The following is a 24,227-nucleotide window of genomic DNA, read 5'->3' on the forward strand; positions in this document are numbered from 1 at the left end:
GAGCACTTACTTTGTTAAGTGTCAGGAAAATGCAAATTAAAACAGTTACCCTCTCCCCTCATTTTTGTTCAGTCAGATGGGGAGAATTTTACTCAACCAAATGTTGGCAAAGGTATGGGGAAATGTCCTTTCATTGAATAAATTGTAATGGTCTTCTTGGCGGTGCCCATTGTAAGTATGTGCATCCTTAGAAAGAGTAATTTTACTTCCAGATTTTTACCCTAGCTAAACATGTAAGTACATGAGCACAAAGGAACATTGATTGGATGTGGTATTGTTATTATAGGAGAACATGTCCCAAACCAAAGATCCATCATGGAAGGGCTTTTTGTTTATGAATTATCCAATGGATTTTGAAAAAGACACCAATTAAGCTTAACCAAGGTAATTTAGAAGGAAACAAAACTACCTTTGGGATTTGTAACAAGAATGGTCTTCTCTCAGTGTGTGCTTTTATCATCTCTTATCCATTTTACAATACATTTAATCAAAACATTTCCCTTACGTTACAACTCCATTTTCTAAAAGCAGTGCAATTTTGAATACTCCCCATATATGAGCAAACAAGTGATGGTAATTCTCTGGGGAAAACCACAGCTGAAAAACCACACTTCATTAACGCAGTGTATGACTTCTTGGGGATTTCTCTTACTCCCCTGCTGTACCTGCCAGTGGTGGGGCAAAAGAAAGGAAAAGTCTGTATCTGTAGACCTCTGAAATGGATTATTTTCAAGATTAATATGATATGTGAAGTAGTGCTTGCTGATAAATGTTTATCTTTAGATATATGATAATTGGTATTTAATATATTGGGTCTAATATATTAGATCTTAGAAAGCAGCCAGGGGAAATGTTCTCTTTATATCTGTGCTTATGTGAAAGAGATAAAGTAAAATTTCTTCACAAGGGCTTTTCAGAACATTAACTTTGGCAGCTTTAATCTATGGGTTTATTAGTTGAGGATTGAAAATAAAAGCTTTCGCTATTGTTATTTTAATTCTGTGTATCTTCTGTGTTGTGAGAGTAATGCTGTAGGTGAAAATTGCTTTTTAAAGTGAAAGAACTGTGGGATTTTAACCAATGTGAGTGGTTTTTGATGAATTCATTAGATGCTCTTCATATAAAAGATTATCTTTATTAAGAGAAGAATTTTGTCCTGAAGGTAATTTACAATCCCCTAAGAAAAGAAGCTCATGTTAATTAAAAACCCACTACAGTTTAAAAATGTTTTTTCAAAGGAATTTCTTTAATACACTTGCAGCCCCACTTTTCTTTGTAATTGAGGCAAAACTTAAAGTGGGAACCGTGAGCTAATAAAATCGCTTCCATTGTGGGCGAAGCTAAGACTGGATGACTTATGTCATAGTGACTATGTCCCACTGAGAAAGATGAGACACCGTGTTAAAAAAATAAAACTTTGAATTATTTTTGCAGAAGTCAACGAAAGGTTCTGTTGTCCTTGACCACGTATTCCGTCACATAAACCTTGTGGAGATAGATTATTTTGGGCTGCGTTACTGTGACAGAAGCCATCAGACAGTGAGTACAATGACTTCGTATTCAATTTTTCTGGTTGTAAATTTCACTCTCTCTTTGGCCTTTGCTGATGCGGTTTTAGGTAGGTAGTTTCTTTATCACTGAAAATGACTTTGAAAGCCTTGAACATGTTTTTCCTTGCTAATGTGTTTTGCATTTTTTTCTCTTCTGCCAAAAGTCGATAGAGTGGCGGGTTTCACAACTTGTATGTGCGTACTTCTCTTTGTAGACGACTTCCCTGGTTTACATTTTTGCAGCTGTATCATAGAGCGTACTTTTCATGTATGCTGTTCGGAGAACTGAATAAGCCAGGTAATGTGTTAGGAGGCAAGTGGCTAGTCTTCTGAAGTGACAGATATTACTTACTGCCTTTTAAGAAAATAAATGGTTAAAGAGAAAAAATACAGTATGAAAAGGTGCTTATCTGAGCTTTAGAAGTTGGAAGAGTAGTTATAAAAGAAATAAGTAGGGGTTTTCACCCCTGAGCTTGATGGAGTAAGTAATAAAGGCAACCAAACTTTTGGTGTCTGATGTCAGTCTTCATGAAGGTCTAACATCTTCCTAGCTGGTTGGGTGGTAGAATTACTAAGAAACTCACTGCATTGGTTAGTATGGATTCTATATGGTTATAAGGCTAAAAAGCTATTTCTTGGATGATGAGCAGAGGAGAAAGACTTTGGAGGTGGTGGTTTGGGGGTACGAAAGGATATTCATTAGTGCCTTTTGTTTTAGTCTAAGAAAGGTCTTAACCTCAGACGCAGTCTTATTATGCAGAATGCTTATATGCTTACCTTAAAAGTCCCGTTTGACTTTTATTTTTCATGTTACTCAACTCCTGTCAGAATAAAGATTTCCTCCTCTTCCTTCATCAGTTCTCCCAGCCTCTAGTGGATCATCTGGGGTCTATTCAGTGAGGCACATGATTGTCTGAGTGGGGTTTTTCTACCCCGGTCACAGGAACGTGCTAGGATGAGAAGAGACAGACAAATGGAATGCTATTGATGGTGATAAATTGTGATTTTTCCTGAGCTAGTTTCATAATCCGTTTTGTTTCACAGGAGGATTTCACAAAGCAGGAATAAAAAATTGGGTGTGTTGGTTAGCTTTCCCTAGAAAGGAATAACTTTCTAAAGGCAAACGGTCATTAAGGCACACTTCAAAGAAAGGGAAATTGACATCTTCAGGAGTTCCCTGAATTCTGTCCTGTATGGGCCATAAGTCAATACTGCAGAACTTTAAATCTATATTGAAAGATTAAATTGAAGGCTATAGAAGCTATCTTGCATTACATTCATATTTTTGAAAGAACATTTTTCCTAGTAGAGAAAACTACTGTTTCCTGATCTTATCTAGTATGTCAGACTTTGCCTGGAAAGATTGACTGTCTTGCTAAAATTATATAGACCTTATCTCTCTTTTTTTTAAACTTGCAAAGGAAAAATAATATATGAAAAATCAGAGAATCTCAACTGAGCCACCCAGGCACCCTGCCAGAGAATTTCAAACAACGGCTTGTATCATTGCAAAAAGAATTAGCAGTTGGTATTGATTCAAAGCTTTCTAGGGCTTATATTAAAACAAAAAAATTTTTTTTTTCTCTTACCTTATTCTTAAGGGTTGACATTTGTGATGTGTTTGCAATGAAGGTTTTAGAAGAAACTACAGTTAGAAGGAGAAAGCTCTTAAGTCATGTTTTTTTGGTACTATAAGAACCTGATATCAGGTGTGTAAATCACATGAAAAAACCATTTTTGCCTCCTGAATTTAGTTATTTCTAGTGAACGAAGATAAAATAGAGGTGATTTATAAACATTCCTTAGTCTTTTCATGCTCAAGTGTATTGTCTGATTGTCTTATATATTTTTTTAATTGTAGGAAACTGTAAGAAGGTTATGAAAATTTGCCCCTTCTTTAGATAATCATTTCATCAAAGCATACTGGAGGGCTGATAGTGTATCTAGGTAGAAAATGTGATTCCATTACTGATTTGCTTTTCTTGGATATTGAGGCAGAACTAAGGATTTCCCTTGGGGGAAAAGCTCTGGCAGGCTCTTCATTCTAGCCGGGCAACCACCCAAGACTCAACTTTATTTCTAGGGAAATTGTTGATGAACCCAAATTCCTATTTCTCTTTCTGTGTTAGTAGGAGCAGATCTACATAGCCCTTACTTAAGGCAAACATTTAAAGAATAACCCTATGTTAAAATGGCACAGGACACAGTGAAAAATTTTTTCTTTAATGATTTCCAGGAATTTGCCTGAATTACAATCCATTAGATTAGATTTTGTGTATTGCTTTGCTTTTTCTGCACCAAAAGGTTTACTTTTAAGAGGGAATGCTTTGTAACAATCTTTAAAATAAGTAAGATCCACATGGAAAAGACTTTGAGGGCGCCTGGGTGGCTCAGTCGTTAAGCGTCTGCCTTCAGCTCAGGTCGTGATCCCAGGGTCCTGGGATCAAGCCCCGCATCGGGCTCCCTGCTCAGCGGGAAGCCTGCTTCTCCCGCTCCCACTCCCCCTGCTTGTGTTCCCTCTCTCGCTGTCTCTCTTTCTGAAATAAATAAATAAAATCTTAAAAAAAAAAAAAAAGACTTTGAGGCCCTGAGAGGGACCCCTTAGGTCAAATCTTGAGGCAAATAAGAAAGTGGGAAAAGGAGCTGGGGGTAAAAGGGAAGAAAGATGAGGATTAAGAAGAGGTGGCTCACATCAGCGAGAAGCCCTAGACTCCCTCCCTCCCGCCCTCCCCTTGACAGTAGATCATGCCTTGGGGCCATGCCCAGACTGGGTGGGGGTGGACTGGGAGGGCATGTCCCTGGGGACCCATGGACCTCACATAGCAGGGAACTTGTCTGTCCTGGAGGAGGAGGGTAAGCCAGAGGCTGGATCTAGACATGTCATCATCACCACCGTCCATCACCATCCTCGTCATTAGTGTACCAGAAACTGGAACATTTTCCATATGTTGTCATTACATGCTCAAAACAGCTGTGCAAGCTAAATATTATTATCCTACCACCAGAGATGAAGAAACGGAAGCTGAAAAAGTTAAGCCACTTCCCCAAGGTCCGTAACCCAGCAAGTATTAGGACCAGAATTCAAACCCAAGTCTTCACATCTCCAAGACCGTCAACCACTATCATATCCTGACCGGAATGCATGTAAGATGGAAAGGTTTTTAGACCTAGGATACTGAGGAATTCTCTTTCTGTGCAATTTACGTACTTAAGGTTTGTTGAGAGGAGTTAAATGGTATTTTCCAACAAGCAGACTTCTCGGATTGACCCGGGGCAAGAGAGTTTATTTAGGCCTTTGTGTATTTATGCCTTCATGTGGTAGCTCAACAGCAATGTAAAGAATGCCTAATATGTTCAGGCCCTGTGCTAGAGCTTTCTGTTTTTCACATAGTCTCAGGAATTCTGGAGAAAGGGAATTTGCTGCCTGGAATATTAAACATACAAGTTTTATTAAACTATACATTTCATAAAACCAAGTCCTGGGAAATTCATGCAATAAATGCATTGATTCAGGTGTTACCTATGTGTGCAGAGGAACAGCTAGGCAGAAATAAACCTTGGTAAAGCAAACTGCTCTCCAAGGAGTACAACTGACTCGATTTGGAACACTCTGGGCACCATAATTGCTTCACTTTTCAGGTAAGGTTTGTAAAAGGACCTCTAGGAAGTAAAGACATTTCTTCATGAAGACATGCTTATTGAGACTCAGTTAACACAATGCTGCCTGTGTTAATTTAGGCTTACTTTTATAAAACAGTCCCTTAAAGATACACAGTGGGGTTCATGTACTTGTGGTTCCTTTTCCTAAAGACACACGGGAGAGCACTTAGCCTGGGCATATAGCCTACTTTCTGCTCTGCTTTGGCCTGTGTCATCCTAGTTCTTTCCTGATCCAGAGTGGTCTGTGCAGGGGATGTAGCTCTTTTTTTTTTTTTCCCAGGGCCTTGGTTCAGTTGAACAGAAAATTCCCAGCCTTGGTTTAAGGTAGATGAGAGGGATTACAAGAACACATGAGAGTCAGAAAAACCCAGATTTATTGAAGGACCCTGCCACTTACTAGCTGTAAATATTTAAAATTCTCTTAAGTCCTTACCATTGATCTAGAACAGCAGAACTTCCAGAGAAGTTGGCTCTCTCTAGTATGTTCTAGGAGTGCCTATCATCAGTTTAATGGCTAGCTCAACAGGAACACCTTCTCATTCTCTGTATGTGGTGTATGGCTCAGCAGTTCACCTTGGTGTGTCTTTGCCTTGAATGGGTTCCCAGCCTTCTCCTGGCCTATCATCCCAATCCCTAGCACCTGTGAACATCACATGGCAGAAGGGACTTTGCAGGTATGATTAAGTTAAGAATCTTGTATAGAGGGATCATCCTAAATTATTGAAGCAGGATTACTGTAATTAGAAGTCTCCTTATACATGACAGAGGGAGGCAGGAGAATCAGAGAGAAGGAAATGTGACAATGGAGGCAGAGGTCAAAATCATGTGATTACTGGAAGGGGGCCTTGATCCAGAGAATGAAGGTAGCCTCTAGAACCAGAAAAAGAAAGGAAGCAGATTCTGTCCTGGAGCTTCCAGAAGAAATACAGCCCAGTGTCTTAGTTTGGGCTGCTCTAACAAATCACCACTGACAAATCATGTCAGACCATCTTGACATGAACAAGAAATACTGATTTATCTTACCTCAGAGGCTGGAAACCTGGGATTAGAGTGCCCGAGTGATTCGGTGAGAGCCTTCTTCCAGGTTGTAGACAATCCAATTCTTGTAACGGCACATGGCAAAAAGGGAGCTAATTAGCTCTGTGACCTCTTCTTGTAATCCCATTCATGAAGGCTCTACCCTTGTGACCTAATTACCTCTCAAAGGCCCCACCTCCAAATTCCAACATATTAGGTATTTGGATTAGGTATTAGGATTAGGGTTTCAACATAGGAATTTGGTGGGGACGAGCACAAACATTCAGTCTGTTGTACCCAGTGAGACCATTTTGGACTTCTGAAGTTCAGAATTGTAAGATGATAAATTTCTCTTGTTTTAGGCCAAGGTTATGGTAATTTGTTACAGCTGCAAAAAGAAACTAATACACATGGTTACAGTGGGAAGCATTTTATTTTTGCTTGCTCAGTGGAAATACAAGGGCTTTCTTGTTTGGATTCACCAATTAGGCAGAAACTTGAAGGAGGGTTATTTTCCCTGGGTAATAATAGTATACATCTTCCTGTAGATAATCAGGAGTTTTCCATGATTAAGGCTGCATGTGCATCCCCAGATGTCAGTGAGCAATATTAGTTGCTTTTTAAAGATGAGTTAGGTTCCTTATTATGGGAGAGGGATGATGAGATCTGTTAATGATAGGCAGGTGAATTGAAATTACAGTGCAGACTTCTTGAAATAATTGGGTGAATTTGAAATTACTCTGAGGTTGTTAGAAACTTGAGCCACCTTCTGGGTGTTCAGAAGTTGCTGTAAGTGGAACGTGATGTGGTGGAACAGGTAAGTGCCTTTGTGGAGTCACAACCCAAGTCTGAGTTCTGAATGTTCAAGTCACTTAATTTTTCTGAATGTTGAGAAGAATAATGCTCCCCCTCCTGCCAACTCTCAAGATTGTTACAGGACCAAATTAGAGATAATGTGAAGGTTCTTTGTAGATTATAAGGTGTGAAATCTATAGAAAGCCTTTCGTGTTGAAACTAGGATGGATGAAAATACTGCTGGTGATATTTTTTAAAAAAGGTGGAGTAGGGGAGAGGAGGAAACAGTCTGGAGGATAGAAGAGACAAAATCAAATAAGCTCCAGACCCTTTAAGACCTCTGGAGATTTTGGAAGATGAGTCTAATTGATATTGAAAGCAGTAATGAGGAGAAATGTGATACCCCAATATTACTTCTGGTTTAAAAAAAAAATGAACAGTTATCATGTCTTACTTTAATGTTAGAACTTGGGGCTCCTTTACAAATTACTCTTTCAATATATAGAGCTTTTCTCAGAATATGGAATTCAACGTGGCTTTGAGAATGAGGATGTTGGATCTTTTGCCCTATGACTTCAGAGGTCAAAGGAGGGAAACGCGTAGCACAGAGATACAGCCAGCTTGTGAATATCCTCTTCCCCCCGGCGAACTCTTTTGCTGCATCAAGACAATAAGAACAATCAGGTGGTAGCTTCCCAGCTTCCTGATCCTCCACACACACCCTTGGTCACTTCTTACCTATCCTTCCTTCTCCTTTCACGGTGGAATAGCCCCAGGGCCTCTGACCTGGATCTTATCACCTCTTTTTTTGTATCTCCAGACCTCTCCCTTTTCCCCCTCCTTTCCTTCGGGGTTTGGGCATGCTCAAGATTTGATACCTATCATAGCACTGTAACTGTCCTCAGGGTCTCTAGTTGTTAAATCCAGGTGATACTTTCAACCCTTATCTTTCTTGACCTTAGGGTTGAATTGACCCTAAGGACTCGCTCCTTCTTGAAATCTCATTTTGCTCTTATGATGACACATTCTCCTGTTTTTCACTTTCCAAGTTTTCTTCTGGTTGTTCCTATTCAGTCTTGATCTTTGCCTCTTCCTAAAAATGTTGGTATGATTTTGTCAATGATTTTCTAATGCTCTAACTGGATACAGGCTCACCTGTTTATTAATATGATTACTTTTGGCATTATTTGTCTCTGAAATACTTTCGTTAAAAATATAAATAAACTGTGTATATATTTGTATCCTTCCCTCTGTCCCCAAATACTCAGAGTATTACTGAACAAAAATGATCCTCATCCACTGAACACTAGTAGTCAGGCTCTCTCTGTCTGTTCTTCTTTGATCCTGATTTATTGTATTTTGCAGTGTGAAATTTACTTTCTATAACTTTATGTTCTGACAAATACCCATAATGACTGAGAAGATGTGTAAGTGATAATGTGAGTTGTTTGTTGCAAAGAAAGACAGGAAGTTGGTCATGCTGGATTATTACAAATTGAAACTTTTTTTTTTTTAAGATTTTATTTATTTGACAGAGAGAGACACAGCGAGAGAGGGAACAGAAGCAGGCCTCCCGCGGAGCAGGGAGCCCGATGTAGGGCTCGATCCCAGGACCCTGGGATCATGACCCGAGCCGAAGGCAGACACCCAACGACCGACCGAGCCACCCAGGCACCCCTACACATTGAAACTTTTATAGTCAAGACATGGAAACAACTTAAGTGTCTATCAATGGATGAATGGATAAAGATGTGAGATTATATATATATATGTTATATGTCGTTACATATATATAATATGTATATAAAATGGAATATTATATAGCTGTAAAAATAAGAAACTCCTGCTGTTTGTGACAACATGGATGGCCCTTGAGTGCATTATGCCAAGTGAAATAAGATAGAGGAAGGCAAGCACTGTATGATCTTACTTATATGTGGAATCTAAAAAACAGAGAAGCACCTGGGTGGCTCAGTCGGTTAAACGTCTGATACTTGATTTTAGCTCAGGTAATGATCTCAGGGTGGTAAGATCGAGATTCACTTCCGGCTCCGGGCTCAGCAGAGAGTCTGCCTGAGGATTCTCTCTCTCCCTCTCCCCTCCCTCTGCCTCTTTCTCTCAAATAAATGAATGAATGAATGAATAAATAAATAAATAAATTTCTTTAAAAAAATAAAATAAAAATAAAAAGCAGAAACAAAAACTAAGCTTATAGATACAGAGAACAGACTGGTGGTTTCCAGTGGCTTGGGGGAATGGAGTGGGTTAAGGTGGTCAAAAGGTAAAAACTTCCAGTTATGAGTTCTAGGGATTAATGTACAGCATGGTGACTATATTTAATAATATTGTATTGTATATTTGAAAGTTGCTAAGAGAGTGGTTCTTAAAAGTTCTTATCATAAGAAAGGTGGGGTGATGGTTGTTGACTTATTGTGATCATTTCACAATATGTACATGTATCAAATCATTATATTGTATACCTTAGACTAATATAATGTTATATGCCAATTATGTCAGTAAAATTGGGGAAAAAAACAACTTGTACTATCTGAAATGTCTTCAAGCATCTGGTGGGGAAGTAGAGGGGAAAGATCAAGAAGCAGAAAGGTTTTCTTCAGTAGACCTTTGACTTTAAAAAGAATATCATAGGGGCGCCTGGGTGGCTCAGTCAGTTAAGTGTCTGCCTTCAGCTTGGGTCATGATCCCAGGGTCCTGGGATTGAGCCCCGCATCAGGCTCCCTGCTCAGGGGGAAGCCTGCTTCTCCCTCTCCCACTCCCCCTGCTTGTGTTCTCTCTCTCGCTGTGTCTCTCTCTGTCAAATAAATAAATAAAATCTTAAAAAAAAAAAAAAAAAGAGTATCATAAACAGTGCAGCAGCCTGCGAGGACTGACACCAATACATCAATGGTACCTGGAAAAAAAACTGTGAGAGACTATGGCTGGAGGCTTTTCAGGAGTCCAGGGGCCTGGCATGGAATGCCAGAAGCATCTTCATAGAGACCCCTAGCCCTGAGGCTCTCATTTTCCTGCTGTTAAATATATGTCACTCTTCCTATTTAATCTCATCTGCTCCACAGCTTAAATTTCTTTTTTTAAAAAAATTTTTATTGTTATGTTAATCACCATACATTACATCATTAGTTTTTTTTTTTTTTTTTTTTAAGATTTTATTTATTTGAGAGAGAGAATGAGAGACAGCACAAGAGGGAAGAGGGTCAGAGGGAGAAGCAGACCCCCCGCTGAGCAGGGAGCCCGATGTGGGACTTGATCCCGGGACTCCAGGATCATGACCTGAGCCGAAGGCAGTCGCTTAACCAACTGAGCCACCCAGGCGCCCTACATCATTAGTTTTTGATGTAGTGTTCCATGATTCATTGTTTGTGCATAACACCCAGTGCTCCATGCAGAACGTGCCCTCTTTAATACCCATCACCAGGCTAACCCATCCTCCCACCCCCCTTCCCTCTAGAACCCTCAGTTTGTTTTTCAGAGTCCATCATCTCTCATGGTTCCTCTCCCCCTCTGATTTCCTCCCCTTCATTCTTCCCCTCCTGCTTCTTTTTTTTTTCTTAACATATATTGCATTATTTGTTTCAGAGGTACAGATCTGTTATTCAACAGTCTTGCACAATTCACAGCGCTCACCATAGCACATACCCTCCCCAATGTCTGTCACCCAGCCACCCCATCCCTCCCACCCCCCCCCACTCCAGCAACCCTCAGTTTGTTTCCTGAGATTAAGAATTCCTTATATCAGTGAGCATATGATATCCATGGCTTAAATTTCTATCTAAAGACCCAAATGATCCTCAAATGAGTATTTCCAACCCAGACATCTCAAGAGACATTGTGTAAAGGCTCTTCATCCAGACTATCTGGATTCATATATACTCCACTCCTTGGGAGAGCTGTGTGGCATTGGGTGAGTCTCCTAACTTCTCTGTGCCTCAGTATCCCCGTTTATAAAGTGGTGACATTAATAGTACTGACTTCAAAGGGTGGTAGTAAGGATTAAGGACGTCTGTAGAAAACCTGCAGACCAGTGCTGTAAACTGGTGGTAAGTGTAACAGAAGTGTTAGCTCTTACTCTGTACTTGGATGTCCGTCAGGTGGTACCGCAAACGCAACATGTCCAAACCTGAAGTCATCATCTCACCCTCCAGACCTGTTCTTATTGAAAGAATTGTCTTAAGAGTAGTGATTTTCCAGAATTTTTAAAAAACTATGTGCTTGTGTTGAGAATTTTAGGTCAAGAATAAAAATTGTGTCATAAGTTTAAATAGATGCAAATTTGTGGGTTATAAATACTGACATTGTAAAAATCTGTCACGTTACTTTTTTTTTTTTTTTTTTTTTTGATTTAATAAAAGTTTATTTCTCATTCCTGTCAAGTCCATCACAGGACTGTGGGACTCTCCACAGAACAGCTGCTCTCCATGTAGGGGGCTCAGCATTCCACAGTACTTTAAGTGTCTGACCCCTTTTTCTGTATGGGCTTGCACGACTGAGGCTGGAAAAGCACTCGAGTCTTGCACCAACAAATAAAGGCTTTAGCCCAGATGTCACATTACTCTTAAATGTATCCAGTGGGTCTATATAGCATAGCAATTTTGTACTCACCAACCTGTAAAAAAAATAGATGTGAACAAGCTCTTCATCAAATGAAAGTCAGAAATTTTTCTTTATTCCTTTTATGTCCTTAAAGTTGAATTCTATTTCACTTTCTTCCTAGAATTTTCTTCCTATATTTCTATTAATAAAATATATTTCTCCATAACAATATCATACATGCACATTGAAATTTTAAAAGTTTACTTCATGAGACCTTCAGGCTGCAATTGTTACTGAGCCATAAGAGTAGTTTTTATTACCATGGTTATCATTATATAATTAAAAGCAAAATATGGTGCATTCTAATAATTACTAAAAATAAAAAGTGAGCGTTTATTGGAAATGCTTCTCTTAATGAAATGGATGGGGCTTTTTCTTCTTGATTAGTCCATGTACCCCTGGTTGATCATCATATATTCCTGGAGTGAGCTGGGGCTCAGTAACAATTTTATTTTTTTATTTTTATTTTTTGATATATGCACTTGAGCAACCTTGTCTGCTACAAAAGGAAGATAGAAAAGAATTTTATTCAATTTCTTTAGTTCCTTGAACTCCTGACTTACATGCCAAAAATCACATGATGATCCATCATCTAAAATTATTTTTAGTAATCCAATACCTCAAATGCAGTGTAGTCACCATTTTCCCCTGTAAATTTGCTCTTTTTCTTATGTTCCTAAGAGCTGTGATTTCTCAGACCACTCATTGGGTTCTCTTTCAGTTTAGTTGAACGCAATGACTTCAGAACCACTGGACTTACAATTTGTTAATCATTATAGTAATTAAATTTTATAATTTCTGGGAAATGTATTAAAAAATGCTTTACCATGATTTATCGAAAGAATGTTAGCTATTTTTTTTCTCTTTTACTTGGAGGCACCAGATTTCATCCAATTTAGTTGGAAAGGATTAGGAAAATTAAAAATTGTTTATTTTAATGCACATTTGCCAATTCAAGATTTTTGATAAAATGCCTTTATCTAATTATGTACTTTATATTTTCATCAGAGTCTTGGAGCTGCAGATTTAGTTCATTCAGTTTATGGAAAACATCCAACATAGAATTCTTTGGTAAAACTAGTCATTGCCAAACCACCCAATCAAACCAGTTGCCTTCTGTCATTTGTCAATTTAAGTAAAAATGTTAACGTGTTCTATGAAAAGCGTTTCGCTTTTGAATTTTATTTGAGATGGATAGACAGATGAAACAGTATTTTGTTACTTAGATGAGGTAGGCTTACTAGGGCTTTGATTGTTTTATTCTTATGGGGATCTTCATGAGCCATGTATAATAGTTGGAAGATGGAAGTTGGTAGATAGTTAAACAAAAATCATCATTTCCTCTGCTGCCCCTACTCCGTATCTGACAACCAAGCAACTCAGCTATAGGCCAAAATACCATGCTTCTGTCAACTTACCTAGTCCTTACAAGAAATATGTATAATGTAGGGAAAGACATAATTTATAGTATCTTTATTAAAGGCAGCTTTGCTAATACTGGTATTTAAAAATGTTGCCCTGTTTCTCCTCCTGGGATTTTTCATGCCCTGGGGCAACGCGCCATAGAGAGACTGAAAGGGTGAGAGGTGGGTGTGTTTCTGCATTAAATTGGGAAGGGGGAACTGTGCAAAGGGAGTGCAGTGGAAAGGAGAGCTGGAATGGCATCTCAGTCCCAGGGCTGTTCTTAGCTAGATCAGTCCTAGGAAGGAGTGTATATGGAAGCTGAGGATCTGGGAATTCAGCCCCTTATATAACTATCTGTTGCCTGTGTCCCCTTTGGGAAATCCTCATGTGTGTATCCCTGAGGTGCCTGTATCCATACCTTCATGAATGCCCCTACCATCCTTACTGCTCAGAACAGGGTCATTCCTCCTCCCATCATCTCTCTCTCCCCTCATGGCTCATCAGTCCCCAGGCCCCTTCCGTTTTGCTGCTTAATAGAGTGACTATATAGTTGACCACCCAAGCCAGGATACTTTGGAGAGTGGAAAGGGCCACAGTGACCCCTATGCTAGGATAGCAGTAGTAAACAGGATTTATGGTCACCTCTTAACCTCTCCAGAATCCATCTCCATCTCTGAATTCTAGTGTAGGTCAGCACATTAGCTTGCATTTCTGTAAAAGCTTTCCAACCTGTCTTCCTTTTTGGCTCATGCTGCCTGCAGTGTTTGTCCCACTGCTCATGCAGTCTTCTTTCAGAACGTCAACTTTAATGATGTCTCTCCTCTGTGGCTTGCAATTTTCTAATGGATTCCTATGGGGAAATTCTGGAATTTCTTTTCTTTTCTTTTTTAAGATTTATTTATTTTAGAGAGAGAGCATGAGGGAGCACGGGCTGAGGGGGATGGGACAGAGGGAGAGGGAGAGAGAGTCTTAAGCAGACTCCATGCTGAGCGCAGAGCTGGTGTCCGGGCTTATCTCCCAACCCTCGGATCACCACTTGAGCTGAAACCAGGAGTCCGCTGCTTAACCAACTGCGCCACCCAGGTGCCCTGAAAATTCTGGAATTTCTTAAAATGGGTTACAAGACAGGTAGCCCTTGGTTGCTTTCGAGCTTCTTCTTTTGTAGTGTGGCTCCTCTCTCCACCCCCACCCCCATCCTGCCCCAAACCACAGTCCCGGTAAGGTACAGCCGCACGAGGACTACCTGCCGCTCCCTACCCGCACGTGTGCACCAGAGTGCGGAATGAGCTACTTGCCCTGCCTGAACACTCTACTTGTGCTCTACCCCTCTTCGTTTTACCTGGTGAAACCCTGCTCTTCCTTACCATCTCAGTTGAGCTGTCTCTGATGTCCCCTCCTTCCCAAAGCTTTCCTCTTACTTTCCAGAAACCCCCTAGACTTATTCCTGTCTCACATTACAAATATTGCATTATATTTGCCAGTTCAATTATATCCCCCACGTGGGGCGCCTGGGTGGCTCAGTCTGTTAAGCATCTGACTCTTGATTTCTGCTCAGGTCGTGATCTCAGCGTCCTGGGTTCGAGCCCTGCGGGCTCTGCGCTCAATGAGGAGTCGTCTTGAGGATTCTCTCCCTCTCCCTTGCCCCTCCTCCTGCTTATGCGTGCGCGCTCTCTCGCTCTCAAATAAATAAATAAATCTTTTAAAAAAACAATATCCCCCACTTGATGGGATACTACTTGAGAGGGGTGATGTTCTATGCATCGCTCTGTTAGCACCTTCTGCCACTGGCAACTGAGTGATCTGTAATGTTAGTGAACAAAGAACTCTCACCTAGACAAGTGGGCCGGCCAGACGGGGGTGAGGCCAGGACATACCTCCCCATCTTGCCTTTCTGTCTGTTTGCTGTCTCCTCGATCTGCTGTTCTTTGAATTTATTGCCTTGCTTCTTTTATGGAATACTTTTCTTTTTGTTCATTTTAACCAGATTTCATCAATATTAAAAAAAAAGAAGAAGCTTAACTGAGATGTTAGGCAGCTAGGTGGGACATGCATGGGATCGTAAGGAATTACAGATAGATGATATTAGTGTGCTGGCAGCTACTGGGTGCTTTTCAGAATATTATTCTGTAGTAATAGGTCATGTGGTAGAGGGATGAGAATCTGAGTTCAGGTAATGTTGCTGGGAGCTGTATGGTTGTGGATCCCATGATTTTAAAAAGTGTGCTCCTAATAAACAGTATTTTTAACAAAACAGTAGGTTTTTCTATTTCTTTATAGCTGATGAACAGTTTCTATTTAGAAAGGAAGAGATGTTTTTCTGGAGTTATTTTCTGATTAGAGTGGGTCTGATCTCTTCCGAGCGCAGTCATGTGATGCATCCTGAGAATTCAGGGGCCGACATGCTTGAAAGAACCCAGGGAATTGGGGAGAGTGAGCCTGCTGACCCGCCAGCCACTCGGTGTAGACATGCTTTCCTCAGTGTAGCACCTGGGGAGAAGCAGAGCACGCTTTGATTGTTCTTCAGTTCCTTTGTTGTCTGTGTTGATGTTGACATGGTTTCAAAAATGCTTTTGAAGGACGTAGCTTTGTCTAGAGTCAGCTTCGTGGTGCATTTTGAACTTAATTCTCTCTCTCTTTTTTTTTCCTTTTCTTTCTTAGATGCTTGATTACAATAGGCACAAATGTGTCTTCCGTGGGTCACGTATACTAAAATATTTTATCCTGTAGCTTTCATAAATTTGTTGTAAAAGGTTTAGGGAGGTGAGGAATTGAATTTTGTCTTGTATAGAAAGTTCTTTCTTCATTAATGGCACCTAGTACCCCTTTTCACCAAAAAATAGATTAAAAGGAAGAACAGTTGAAAATGATAAAGATACAAAGTACGTTAAAACAAAACTATCAGAAATGGTAGGAACCTCAGTGTAAATATACACACACACACACACACACATACACACGCATACACACGCATATATACATATATATGTACATGTACATATATATGCTTATATGTAAAATAAAGTTATGTGGCTATGCTAAGTAGTTTTGTCAATGAAACAGGCTTCCTGTGACCCACATCTTCTTAGTTTTGTGTGTGTGATGGGAATATTGTTGATTTCTTTACTAAGAACATTTTATTAAGTTAGACTGTTCTTCTCCCTGGTTAAATCAAAATAAACTATGCAGGATGGAATTTCAGACAGTTGATTGATTGGCTAATGAAAGCAGTGGTTTTAGAGTTAATGGTTCCAGACATTTTCTTGATTATCATTGGAAGCTAGTTTTTTTTTTTTAATTTAGAGTTTTGATACTAACCTGTGATAAGTTGACCTTGATTTGACTTTATTCTGAATCTTAAGAGGATTTTCTCCATAAATATATAAAGATTTGATTGGGATGTGCTGGTAGCCTACTTGATAAAATGTATTTTATGTATTATTCTTATATTATTTTGTCTTAAATTTTACGAAGTTTCAAATATATTGCATGCTCTCAAAGCTAGGGTAGCTAGGTTATCTGTCTTTTGTGTGACTGAGTCAAGTAAAAGAGGTGCACCAGGACTTGTTCAAAGTTGGGCAGGTGCTTTTGGGGCAGGCGGAAGGCAAGACATACCCACTTTCCCCTTTGGACTGTGAATTTTGCTGTGAAAGTTGCTTTTTTGAGTTAATAAAAATAGGCCCTTTAAAAGCTAATGATATATAGGAGCTTAATTTTTTTTTCTTATAAGATATGCATCGAGGGTGCCCGGGTGGCTCATTTGGTTAAGTATCTGACTCTTGATTTTTGGCTCAGGTCATGATCTCAGGGTCATGAGATTGAGCCCCATGTTGGACTCCATGCTGGGTGTGGAGTCTGCTTAAGATTCTCTCTCTCTTTTCCTCTCCCTTTGCCCTTCCTCCTGCTCAGGTGCTCTCTCTCTCTCTCAAAAAAAAAAAAAAAAAAAAAAGCATCAGTTTGTAGGGTATTTTATAGAGGATTTTTATTGAGGGAATTTCTTGTTTAAAATTCTTTAGTGTTATATCCTTATTCTCATCAGCATCCCTGCCTCAGAACTGTGAGGAAAGAAGAACATTTGTTATTTCTCATCTCCATTTCAGTCATGCAGCAAATATTTACAGGGTGACCACTGTGTTTCAGGAACTAGGGTGCAGTGGTCAGCAAGAGACAAGATCCTCAATCTCAAGGGGTTGATATTCCAGGGGAGACACAGACCATACACATGTGTTCAAATATCAGGTAGTGGGGCACCTGGGTGGCTCAATAGATTAAGCATCTACCTTCAGCTCAGGTCATGATCCTGGGGTCCTGGGATCGAGCCCCACGTCCAGCTCCCTGCTCAGCGGGGAGCCTGCTTCTCCTTCTCCCTCTGCCCCTCCCCCAGCCTCCCTGCCCCTGCTCTTTCTTTCTCTCTGTCTCAAATAAATAAATAAAATCTTTAAAAACAACAACAACAAGAAACAAATATCAGGTAGTGATGGGTGCTTTGGAGAAGATGATGCGCCAGAATGAGGAGGCTACTTCCGTTGAGTAGTCAGAAAAAGCATCTTGAATGGCAAGAAAGCGGGCAGAAGGAGCCAGCTGGACAGCGGCCCTGAGGCAGGGACAAATATGAGGTGTTCCAGAACTGAAAGAAGACCACTGATGCTAGATTGTAGCAAGAAAGAGGGTGATGAAGTGGGAATGGTAGGGTTCACATTATATAGAGCCCAGCCGCCTGGAGTAGGCTACATAGATGGCATTCTGTTGGGAGTTTCAAGCTGGGAAGATAGGGTCTGATTAAGGAGCTGGGTGTTTTGTTTTATTTTGTTTGGTGGGGGGAGGGATCCAATAGTTTTCTCTTGGGTAGATGAAGCTTAAGATGCCCAGTGGACATCCACGTAGAGATGTCAGGTGAATAGTTAGGGTTCCTGAGAGACTAGCATCCCATTTAGGAGTCCCTAGGTTTTTAAAGTCATGAGACTTTAGGATTTTTGAGGTTATTCGGGAGAAATAGACTATAAGTGCAGAAGGAAGGGGGCAAGGCCGCCGTGTGCAGCTGTGCTCACTGTAATTTGGACCCTCTGGAGTTGGGCACAGCCGTGTAGTGCGCTGAGCACGGGCTCCACATACTACTTACTTCATAACCCCGGGCCTGGCCTGGCTCCTCTGGGCCAAAGAACGTGGTTAGTTAAAGCTATGTTTGTGTTCAGTTACTAGAACAGAGTTTAAACAAACCCTATGTACTTTAATTACTACAGTTTCAGAGTATGTCAGATTTAAGATTTTGTTTCAAGATGAAATGATCCCATCATCTGGACAGTGATGCCTCACTTGTCCAGACGTTAGAAGTGGGTGGGTAGCAACTTCATTTATCTGAAATGTAGATGAAAATGACTACAGAAGAACAAGTATCTCCTGAGCTGCCCAAAATTGATTTCTTAGAGTCCACTCACAGGATTTAGCACTTTACTCATGGGATCTGTCACCCCTAAGACTTTGTTTATTTTCATTTTAGGAAATTGGAAAGGAGGAGAGAGGAGATTATACCATTTGATGGTAACAGTGTCAGCCAGTTTGCAGACAGGTTTTAAAACAGGAGTCTGTCTTCTGGCCAAGAGTTATTTGTATTCTTCCTACATGTAAAATGCGCCTGTCCTCTCAAGGTCGCCCCAAATCTCATTTATTATGACCTTAGAGGTCATACTTGAGGTCCATGTTCTCATCAAATCAGACTCTTTGGTACTGTTCTTTTCAGGTCAACCCCTTGAGTATGGTTCCTCTTGATCTGAAGACCTGTGAATTAAAGGGGTAAGAAAGATGAATCCACTCCCCTCCCTCACTACTATTCAACATATAGGGTAGGATAACTGGTAGAGACACTTCCATTTAGAATGGGGGGAAACAGGCACATAGCAGTCACTGACCCATAACAGTTCCGAGATCCAGCCGGGCATGCGTACCCATTTCTTTAATTAGATCTTGGCCTCACTGCCTAGGAGTGTTCACTGTAACAATTGGCTTGGCTGGGCTTTTGGTTTTGTTCTCTCGAGTTTTCCTTCCCTTTCCATAAAAAGTAGTGTGCGTTAGAAGCTATGTAGTGTCCTCAGCCTGCTTTTGCCCAATGAAGATTGGGGGTCCAAAGGCCTCTTTTCAGTGTGTAGTGTCTCTGCCCTTTTAGCCCAAGCTGATTTAATTCTTTTAAAAAGCATTGTGGATTTCTTATGAATCAATTTATAATCAACTCTATTAGACAAAGGCAACACCCATAAACCTCTTTGAAATAAGTTCTTCTATACCTTAAATTTCTTGTGAGGCTTTTGGGGAACAGTGCCCTTAAGATTCTTAGAGGACCTTGCTAGTTTGAAAGGATCATATTTGATCTTTTTGAGGACTTAATAAAACTTTACAGTTGTATCTGTGGTTTCCTGGCTGTGCTCTGGATTCAATCTTCGCCCAGAAGTCATTTCTTAATTGTAGCACTGTTTGCCTTGTGATACATGTAGGGATGAGAGAGGAGAGAATTTTATTTTCAAACCCAGTAAGTCCTGGCTTCTTTATATTTAACAGTTCCTTTTCATCTTATCTCTCTGCTCTTGGATTTCATTGGAAGCAGCAAAAGAAGCCAGTTGGCACTTTGAACAGTCTGCCTGTACATCTCCTTATCTGGTCCTCCAACTCATTAGGGACATCTTTTATTTTCCATGTTGCCACAGGCAACAGCATTGCTAAACTGTCTGCCTTTAGTGAGTAAGGTCTCTTTCTTCCTGCTTCCAACAGCTTTCTCTCTGCTTTCCTTTAGGCCCTCCCAGCAGCCTCCTTGAAGGACCCGAGGCTTTCATTCACACTCTCCTTAAGGTCCTTCCTGCTGCCTCATCCAAAAACACACAGTGGAGAGTGAAGGGAATGAGGCCAGATCCTGCGGGGCCTTATCTCATCGTAAGGACTTGGGGTTTTACTTTGAGTGAGAAGAGAAACCATTGGAGGATGTTGAACAGAAGCATAAAGTGATCTGATCTATGTTTTAAAAGAATTCCTTTCAATGCACAGCAGATGGAGGGATACCATTAAAGGAGTTGTTTAAGAAATCCAGGTGAACTGCAATGACCGCTTGGATCTGGGAGTGGTGAGAATTTACCTGATTCTGTTTATATTTTCAACATAGAGCCTACAGGATTTGCAGATGGATCAAAGAGATGCTAAAGAGGTTTTGACCGGAGCCAATGGAAGGGTGTTGCATCATGCCTGGAGATGCAGGAGACTGTAGGAGAACACGTTTTTCTAGGAGGGAGTAGAGTCATCATTTCCCTTTTGGACATGTAAAGTTTGAGATTCTAGTAGACATTTAAGTGGAGATGTCAAGTGGGCAGCTGGATTCAGGGGACAGTTGTGGTCGGGCTGTGCATTGGGAGTTGTCAATACTTAGATGGAATTTAAAACCATGAGCCTTGATGTAAGATGTGAGCCTGGGGTGATCTAGCCTTCCTCCTGCTTACGGAGATAATGAGCAACCAGCAAAGGACATTGTGAAGGTGTGTGTGACAGGTAAGGTCAGAAGAGAAGCCAGAGGGACAGGTGTCCTAGAAACCACATGACCAATGCATTTGAAGAAAGTGGGTGAAGACTCTGCATCCATCGCTAGATTTAGCAGTAGGTGGTGGAGTGTGTTCTAAAGTGGGTTCAAGAGGGGAAAGAGCAAACATAGTGTAGAATAACTTTTCCCCCAAGAGATTTATTTTATTTTATTTTTTCAAAGATTTCATTCATTTATTTGACAGAGAGAGACACAGTGAGAGAGGGAACACAAGCAGGGGGAGTGGGAGAGGGAGAAGCAGGCTCCCCGCCGAGCAGGGAGCCCGATGTGGGGCTCCATCCCAGGACCCTGGGATCATGACCTGAGCCGAAGGCAGACGCTTAATGACTGAGCCACCCAGGCGCCCAAGAGATTTATTTTAAAGTGCAGAAGTGAAATGGGCAGATAAAGGGTCAAAAAGACATTGTTTTTCGTTTGTTTGTTTTTAATTACAGGAGAAATAAAGGCATGTATTGTGCTAGGAATGATTTTATAGAAAGGGAAACTTTTGTCCTGGATAGACAGCAGAAAGTTGCTGGAAATGTGTTCCTGAGTTGATGAGAAGGGATGGGATTTATTGGAGCAGGGACCCCTCATCCATAGTAATAGAAGACAGGATGCTGCCCCAGAGGCAGGCAGGTTGGGTAGATGTCCTAAGACATGCACATTGTCTTCTGTTGCTTCAAGTCTCCATGAAATAAGCACGATCATCAACCGAGAGTGAGAAGAGTGGGGGAGAAAGTGGGAAGGAGTTATGTAGGTAAGTGAAAGAATAAAATGTGGTAGGATTCTCAGTCCCTTTGGGTTACTGATGATGAATTTAAAACAAGCGCACTTATGGTGGTGCAATCTGAATCTCCAGTTCTGACCAGCCTGTCAGGTGCTGGCATGGAGAAGGCAGAGAGTTGTGGGGTTTTTTCAGTGGCTGTTCTGGAGGGAAGATTGTGAGAGAGAAATGAGGAAGATGGAAAGTGACACTACAATGGATTGTGAGGGAAGTGGGGACCTGGGTGGGGGTGGGAAGGAGGGACTGTGAAAAGCTGGTAGGATCACTGAATTTTGTGTCCTGGTGGGATCGGAATTGTAGAGGGAGTGAGCTGAGAAAAGAGGAGTTGGGTAGTTGAGGGTTAGAATCTTGAAACTGAGGGTTATACCTATCTAGACAATGCTCCAGAGAGTGGTTTGACCTGAGGTTAACATGGAAGGGGGTTCAGTTCCTTGGATCTTCTGTTCTATACCTCTGGGCAACTTGTTTATATACTCAGTGTTTCAGTTTCCTTATTTGCGAAATGGCAATTATAGTATTTCCTACTTCATAGAGTTATTAAGAGGATTAAATGAGTAAATACATGCAAAGTCTTCGGTGCTCGGCACATGGTAAGCATTTAATAACTGTTGGCTATTACTACTGTTCTTTCTTTTTTTTAATCATTATTTCTATAACTCTTAGATTGGTGCCAGGGTCCATGGTTGAGAACTGAGGACCAGTGACACTTCATGCAGAGCCAGATGATCCAACAGTGATACACTGGAGTCTACTTTAATTGAAAAAAGAAGCCCAGTTAAAACCTACCCTCTCCCCAGCCCCATGTAGATTGTCCAGTGACAGGCCCTTGTTTTTGTTCCTGCTGTGTGTTAGCTTTGTTATGGTGGTTTTACCTGAGGATCTAAGGCTTCTGTGATTCATACCAAGGAGCAGATTAAAACCATGTCCTGTTAATGTTGCTTAGAGGTCACGGGGTCTGTCTACAGAGGCATTGGAAAAAGCACAAGTAACTATCACCGCAGTCCTGGATTTCTTGGAACATATGTGCAAATTATGTTGAGTCCTATAACTCCCTAGGGATGAACTGTAGTGTCATTTTTTTTTTTTTTTGAGATCTTTGTGGTTCTGTTGTCCCCTCAGGATGGTCAACTCTTTTTATACTACTCCCTTAGATCAAGAGATGGCTTTTTTTATACTGACAAAAACTATGTATGCTTTTAAAGCCTTTTTTTGAATTCCAGGAAACATTATTAAGTATCATTGTAGCATTCTTAAATTCTCCAAAGGAGAATTAACATTACAGCCAGTGTGAAATAAGATGCAGCAAAGCCTCTATTACTTTACGCTGTCCTTGCTTTCTCTAAAAATTTGTAGGGCTTATTGTACTGTTAGAACTCTAGGACACTCCAAAAGAACATTTGTCAAATGAAAGGTTGCACTGTGAATTTAATATATATCTTTTGAAGGTTAGGATATTGATTTACTGGACAGTGTTACAGTTTTAAAATCTAATTCCGAGCCTGTTACCTAGGAAATTGATGAAATTGAGACATTATCAGCTAAGGTGGCTGAAAGACGCTCAGGGCGTTTAGCCAAGACTGTCAGGGAGTGAGAAGGAACTTGTGTCTGTCTGTCAGTTCTTCCCAGGTTCCATAAGTGCTGTTATTAAGATTGACAAGGCTGAAGAGGTAAGGACACCTAACTGCTTGCCTCTTGCACCCTGGCAAAGGGCCAGGACCAAGAAGGGCTACTGTCTTGATTCCATAGTGATTGGGTGTTGGGTTGCAGTCTGTTCACATTCTCCTGTGTTAGGAAGCTGTCTGTAGAAATCAGGAAGAGAGAGTGGGCTCCATTTTGGCTAATTGTTATCATCTTACAAAGAAGGATCTAATCCAGCTTGTGCGGTTATACAAATTATAGGATATAAGTTTGAAATAGCAGGGTTGGGGGAAGGTAGGGGGAAAAGTGATTGAGAGACTTTTCTAGAGAATGAACTGCTTAAATGTTGAGAGAGAATGAGAGAGATCAGGCTGTTTCTCTTGTGACCATTGAGGTAGACAAGATGGCTTCATCCTAAAGTGTAATTCAGAAAAGCCATTCTGTAGCCCAGCACCACAATGGGCGGGGCTCTGCTCTCCACAGCTCCCTCTCGCCCCATCCAGGGCAGATGAAAAGACTGAATGGACCTTTTCTCTTTCTGGAAGTCCTCTATGAACATGATTTCTTAGCCGATGTCTGTTAGCTATTGGGCAGCACAGATTCCAATGTAGTACTCAGCTGTAAAGGACTTGGAGTATTACGTTCTGTGTTGTCACTTAATAATGCTCTTAAATTTTAAAAATGCATTTGCTTTATGAGCTGTTGAGTTGATAGACATCATCTTTATAAGAATTTAAGGCTCTATTCTCTGTTTCTGTATTTTGGAGAAGTTTTTAAGTCATGAACCGCTGTTCGAAGTTTTTCTGTTCAGCGATATGCCTTCCTACACTCACCCTGCAGAGCTAATGTTTTTAGTCCATCATTTTATTATCTCATACATATTCATCTCATACACACTATTCTCTCATTTAGCATATTGTGTTGTAATTCTATCTCTGTGTCCCCTGCTAGGCTGTGAGTGCCTCAGGGCTGGGTCTTGGTTTCCCCCGCATGCCCCAGGACAGGGTCTGACCCAATATAGAAAGAACCTGTACAGTGGGTATTCCATAAATGTTGAATGAATTATACCCCAGGTTTAGAGCCTAGATACATTTTAGATGTAGGCCTTAAAACTGGGGTATTGTGTTGGGACGCCTGGGTGGCTCAGTCAGTTAAATGTCTGCCTTCGGCTCAGATCATGATCCCAAGGGCCTGGGTTGGGCCCGGAATTGAGTCC

The 24,227-nt window shown here is 40.8% G+C and overlaps 1 protein-coding gene across 1 annotated transcript in view; it reads left to right on the forward strand.

The window, feature by feature from the left end:
* EPB41L4A (erythrocyte membrane protein band 4.1 like 4A) overlaps window positions 1-24,227 on the forward strand; it is a 243,427-nt gene that overhangs the window by 100,931 nt on the left and 118,269 nt on the right. The window contains exon 3 of the mRNA XM_032403864.1: window positions 1,435-1,539. Coding sequence (XP_032259755.1) covers window positions 1,435-1,539 — 105 coding nt within the window. The remainder of the gene's footprint in view (window positions 1-1,434; window positions 1,540-24,227) is intronic.

Source organism: Phoca vitulina, unplaced genomic scaffold (assembly GCF_004348235.1).
Source record: "Phoca vitulina isolate PV1807 unplaced genomic scaffold, GSC_HSeal_1.0 scaffold6, whole genome shotgun sequence".
NCBI lineage: Eukaryota > Metazoa > Chordata > Mammalia > Carnivora > Phocidae > Phoca > Phoca vitulina.